The sequence below is a fragment of the Nerophis ophidion genome, linkage group LG04, assembly GCF_033978795.1.
Source record: "Nerophis ophidion isolate RoL-2023_Sa linkage group LG04, RoL_Noph_v1.0, whole genome shotgun sequence".
NCBI classification, from domain to species: Eukaryota; Metazoa; Chordata; class Actinopteri; order Syngnathiformes; family Syngnathidae; genus Nerophis; species Nerophis ophidion.
In genome coordinates, this window is record NC_084614.1 from 42,887,945 (window position 1) to 42,892,702 (window position 4,758).

Consider the following 4,758-nt stretch of genomic DNA (forward strand, 5'->3'; position numbering starts at 1 on the left):
ATATTTTCCTTCATGCGACCCTTGAGCCAAAATTAGTTCGACACCCCTGGATTACGTGATTTCTTATAGGACAAATTCCACTTGTTTTCAGTTTGGAATGGATTGTCAACAAAATCCGAGTTATGGCAGTTTTATTATGTATAGCCCACAATTTCACTGACGCTCAACACTACAACTCAGATTTGGTTATTACCTTATTTTTCGGAAAAAAAACAGCATATCAACTACCAACCGAGCTTTATTGGTCCATTGATAACAATCATGACACAAGTACATCTACGAACAAATGCAAATAAACTTGCATTGACACCTAAACCTCGTGAGGATTGCTACTGCTGACATGTCAAATAAATGTACAGTTTGTCTGCTGGCATTTAAGAGACTACTTTACTTTTTGATGGGACTATTACTACAGCTAGGCTAAGGAAACCAAATGTTTGTCATTCGTACAATGTAGCATTAGCGTACAGAGAAGTAAAAAACCCTTCTATACAAGTTTATGGCGACGCTATCACGGAACACACAAGATACACTGGATAGGGAGAGCTCCACTACTTGGGATTTTCAATTTATTGATCCAATTTCATAATAAAAACTGCATGAGTAACATAAGGACAAAGCTTGCAAACATTCTAAAACACTGTTCTTCATTATAAACAACAAAAACAATGGCTGACTGCCTATCACCCGCCCCAGCACAGATCAAATACGGTCCCTTTAAAGCATATGGAATGTAATTCCATGCAGGTAAACTCATTCAGTTCTCAACCCGGCTTCTGACACCGTAACCCACCCCGGCCCCTTTCCCTAGTTCACATTTAAAACAACTGAAATAAAAACCCCTGACGGTTACAATGATCCCCCCCTCCCTCCACGTGATGAAATTCTCCCCAAATTGACTTTTTTTGTCTTTCATTAAAAAAAAAAAAAGTGTTCTCTACAATCAAACTACTAAAAAACCTGTGTTTAGAAAATAGTTGATAAAAATATTCCCCTGAATTGTACAAGAAAAGAGGTACAGGGAGCACTGGTTGAAGATGCGCTTTGAGAGATGTTATTCTGCCTCTGCGTCTTTCCCATCTGCCGTGTCCGTGGTTGGCGCCTGCAAGACACACACATTTATTTCAGTGTCAGGCACGTGTTACACCGAGGATTACCTTAGTGCTGCCAGATTATGTATGACACTGACCTCTTCCTCAGCTTTGGTTTCGCCATTCTCGGCGGGGGCGTCGGTCTCCTTCTCCTCGGGCTTGCCCTTTTCCACCTCCTTAGCTTTCTTGGGCTTAGCGGGCGCTTTCTGCAAAGACAGGCATTGCACACACATGACTCCACATGTCTAAATCTGACCATGACGGTAAATAGTCTGTGTTTATATAGCGCTTTACACACACGGCAAAGTTGCCATGCAAGACGCCAACTACGACCCATTAGGACCAAGGGGGAAGTGTCTTGCCCAAAGACACAACAGCTGTGACTAGGATGGCGGAAGCTGGAAGCCTCAAGTTTCTAGCACAGCCATCTACGCTACGCAGCCCCCGTCATGCCAAATCCCCCCCCCCCCCTATTTACTTCCAGGGTCATGATTAATACAGACGTTTTGTTAAAGCTACATTATTAAAAATAAATTAAAAAAACAATTTACAAACACAAGCTATGGGATGACGTCAGAGGAAACGTGACCCCGGAAGTAAATGTGTCATCCCATAGCTTGTGTTTGTAAATTGTTTTTTTAATAATATAGCATTAACAAAACGTCTGCATTTTTATAATATAGCGTTATATTTTTTATAATATAGCGCTAACAAAACATCTGTATTAATCATGACCCCGGAAGTAAATGGAGGGGAAGGTTTTTGTAGGGGGGGAAGAAATTTGGTGCGACACCCCCATGAACATGTGTTTTCTCTGGCGCAACATAAGAGGCTTCACCTTTGTCTTGGTTTTGGAGTCTTCCTTTACAGTTGTGGTTTTCTGTAAGAAAACATTTTCAATCAAAATGAACTTGATCTTTTTCAAATAAAAATGCATGCACCATAAAAAAAAAGTTTGTGTACTTACACACAACCTAAGAGATCTCCTCTTGGGCTGCATCATGAGAAAGGGACAAACTGATTACTTTTCACATTACATTTTTAGTGCCTTTACTGACCCCTAGTGGGGAAATACAGAATATATTAAATGAATGATGAATTAAAACCAGCATTTCGAAAATATATAATATGTATTTTTTCTGACCTCTGGTGCATCTGATTCTTCCTGTGGGGGAAAAAGAAAATCCAATTAAAAAGACAGTATTAACAAGTATATAATGAAATAATAGTCATGCAACTTTAAAGTGGGCGTGTCCATATAACATTAGCACTTAAATGCATAAGTATAGCAGATATTTTTTTTAGATAAAAGACAGCGACCTAAAAATAGTTAATGATTTTCTGTGGCAGGGAACATTTTTCGTTCATAAAAGTAGATTTTTTTAATGTGGGTAAAACCTAATGTATATCATTGATTTGAAATTATTAGTTACGCATTTACAAAATAAAGGAAGGTCCTTGAATCGTTGTCTTAGATGAATTTAATCTGATAGGCCTGATTTGTTTCAATGTTATTGAGAAAAATTGATAACTTTTTTTAAATATGTACTGTCTCAGTTATTTTGTCTTTTTCCTTTGAATATGGGGTGTACTTAATTCTTCCTATTTTTTGTTTTTCTATTCATTATTGTGCATTTAAACGGAGAACTTTAACCGGACATTCACGTCATAACAGTTGCCATCTAGGATAGGTAACGGAAGAGGAGGGGCTACCGAAGTAGTGGGCGGGACCTGACGAGATCTAGCGGTGGCAATTTAAACATTAAAATGGCCATGAATAAATACATATTTCGGTCGTCATTTCCGGTGGACGCGCAACGACACTAATGGCTTTTTATAAGCACTGCCTGTCAGAAATATTACATTCGAAACACGGAGTGTAAAAAAATGATGCACTTGCTATGGCGCATTCAGCATTTAACAAGAGATTTGTGACATAACACTCCCGACAGAAAGGAACAACGGCGACCGGGCTTAGCGACTGTAAAGCTCATGAAGGAGGGGGCGGACTCCTCCTCCTCGCCGCCATTCTTCCATCGCTGATGTAGTGGCCAAAACCGAGTGTTCCCGCCATTATTTTGAAAAAGCTGCTCTGTATCGACAAGAAGCCCCCAGCAATACACGCAGTGGTGACGACGGCTCGCCATTACATAACCTTCTTCTTTCCCCGCCATCCAAACAGCTGCGTCTTCTTCACCCCGGCTAATGGCGGCCGCGCGCGCGAACAATGGCGTTAATATGAACCAAAAACAGACAAATAAAACATTTTCTCCGACGTCGAAGACACCACTAAATTCAACAACAAAAAAACACCTAAATACTTAGTTATGAATGAATATAAGGGTTTTTTTATTCCGGCCAAAGTGAAACTTCCATTTTTTTTCCCTGCGTGGTGAACGATCAATATGCCGCCAACTTTCTCTGCAAAAAATTAAAAAAAACACTCACCATGCTCTTAGGACACGCTGCAAGGATTGTTCAACAATAAGCCACGCACGCAAGCAAATACTAACGAAATCTATTGGAAGATAATCACCGCGAAACAATCAAAACGACGCACACAAACAAAACTCCATTTTTTTTTTTGCATTTTCAGGAATACGCAGCAACAAAACAATGCACACGAGACCGCAGCTGTGTTATTAAATGCATGATATATCTCAGTTTACTCACTTTGCTCCTTCTAGGCATGGTTGATTTGTGCGTGGTGTTAATGGAAAAAAAAGGTAGAAGAGGATCAGGCTACTGAGCGAATAGAGGAGGACGATATAGAGGTATAGTAAAGCTGTACTAGTACAGTCTAATAGAGGGCAGCCACACCATATAATGTTCCATTGGAAGAAAACTAGCTCAAACCGGATTGGATTCTCCCCCTCCCTCCTTATTCAAATCTTATAGTTCCTGCATGATTGACGAGAAAAGTCCCGCCTTCGCCGCCTGCTGATTGGACAACACAGTGGCCAACGACACCAGTTCAAATCAGCGCTCTTGCTGTGTGGCTATTTCTGACGTCAATCAAACCATCGAGGTAGTTGTCTCTCCGTGTGCAGCCATCTGCTTTTTGGAAAAGACGAACATGTCACCAAGTCTTCTTCGAAGGTTATTTCACCCCATCTCAAACAAAACAATTTCGACGTAATTCTTTGCGTTGGATTTTATAATTGTCGATATTTAACTAAAGAGGGTTATTCGTGTGTGTTGGTTGTAGATTCAGAAGGGTCTTTACGCTCAGCCAAGTCTTTTGTATTGTAGCTTGGGAAAATGGCGACAGGATAATTGTGTTGTGGTGGCCGCAGTTTGCTCCTTTGTGCTGTGTGCACTCCCGATCTGACTTCCGCGGACTCACAGTTATGCTCGATTCAAATCAGAGCGGCATTTCCAATGGCTGCTTAAATCTGCAATTTGGTTGAAAAACAGCAGCAAAACAACATATTTCTTATTTCTCCAATGCACAAATCATGGTATAAAAAAATCACCATATTGCAAAAACAAAAAATATATTTTTAAGTATAAAATATATCTGAAATGAAATCGAAACATTTTATTTTATTTTAACATATTTTTCAAATATGTTTTATTTAATTAAAATAAAATGTAACAAAATGCATCTAAATAAGTATATCTGTTCAAATAACAAAACAAAAACAATTAAGTTGGTTCGGGCCTC

The 4,758-nt window shown here is 39.5% G+C and overlaps 1 protein-coding gene across 1 annotated transcript; it reads right to left on the bottom strand.

The window, feature by feature from the left end:
* Nucleotides 1-220: 220 nt before the first annotated feature.
* hmgn1b (high mobility group nucleosome binding domain 1b) lies at nucleotides 221-3,968 on the bottom strand. Its single transcript, XM_061898102.1, has 6 exons — nucleotides 3,765-3,968; nucleotides 2,236-2,256; nucleotides 2,059-2,085; nucleotides 1,930-1,971; nucleotides 1,190-1,297; nucleotides 221-1,102 (listed from the first exon to the last, which is right to left on the bottom strand). Exons 1-6 carry the CDS (start codon nucleotides 3,780-3,782, stop codon nucleotides 1,055-1,057), a joined length of 264 nt encoding a protein of 87 aa, XP_061754086.1. The 5' UTR covers nucleotides 3,783-3,968; the 3' UTR covers nucleotides 221-1,054.
* Between the last annotated feature and the right edge of the window lie 790 nt (nucleotides 3,969-4,758).

Excerpts from the sequence above, each read along its gene's own strand:
- hmgn1b (XM_061898102.1), bottom strand. Across the intron at positions 1,972-2,058 it reads GGAGATCTCTTAGGTTGTGT|AAAACCACAACTGTAAAGGA; the intron begins GTAAGTACACAA and ends GTTTTCTTACAG. Across the intron at positions 1,298-1,929 it reads ACTCCAAAACCAAGACAAAG|AAAGCGCCCGCTAAGCCCAA; the intron begins GTGAAGCCTCTT and ends CTGTCTTTGCAG.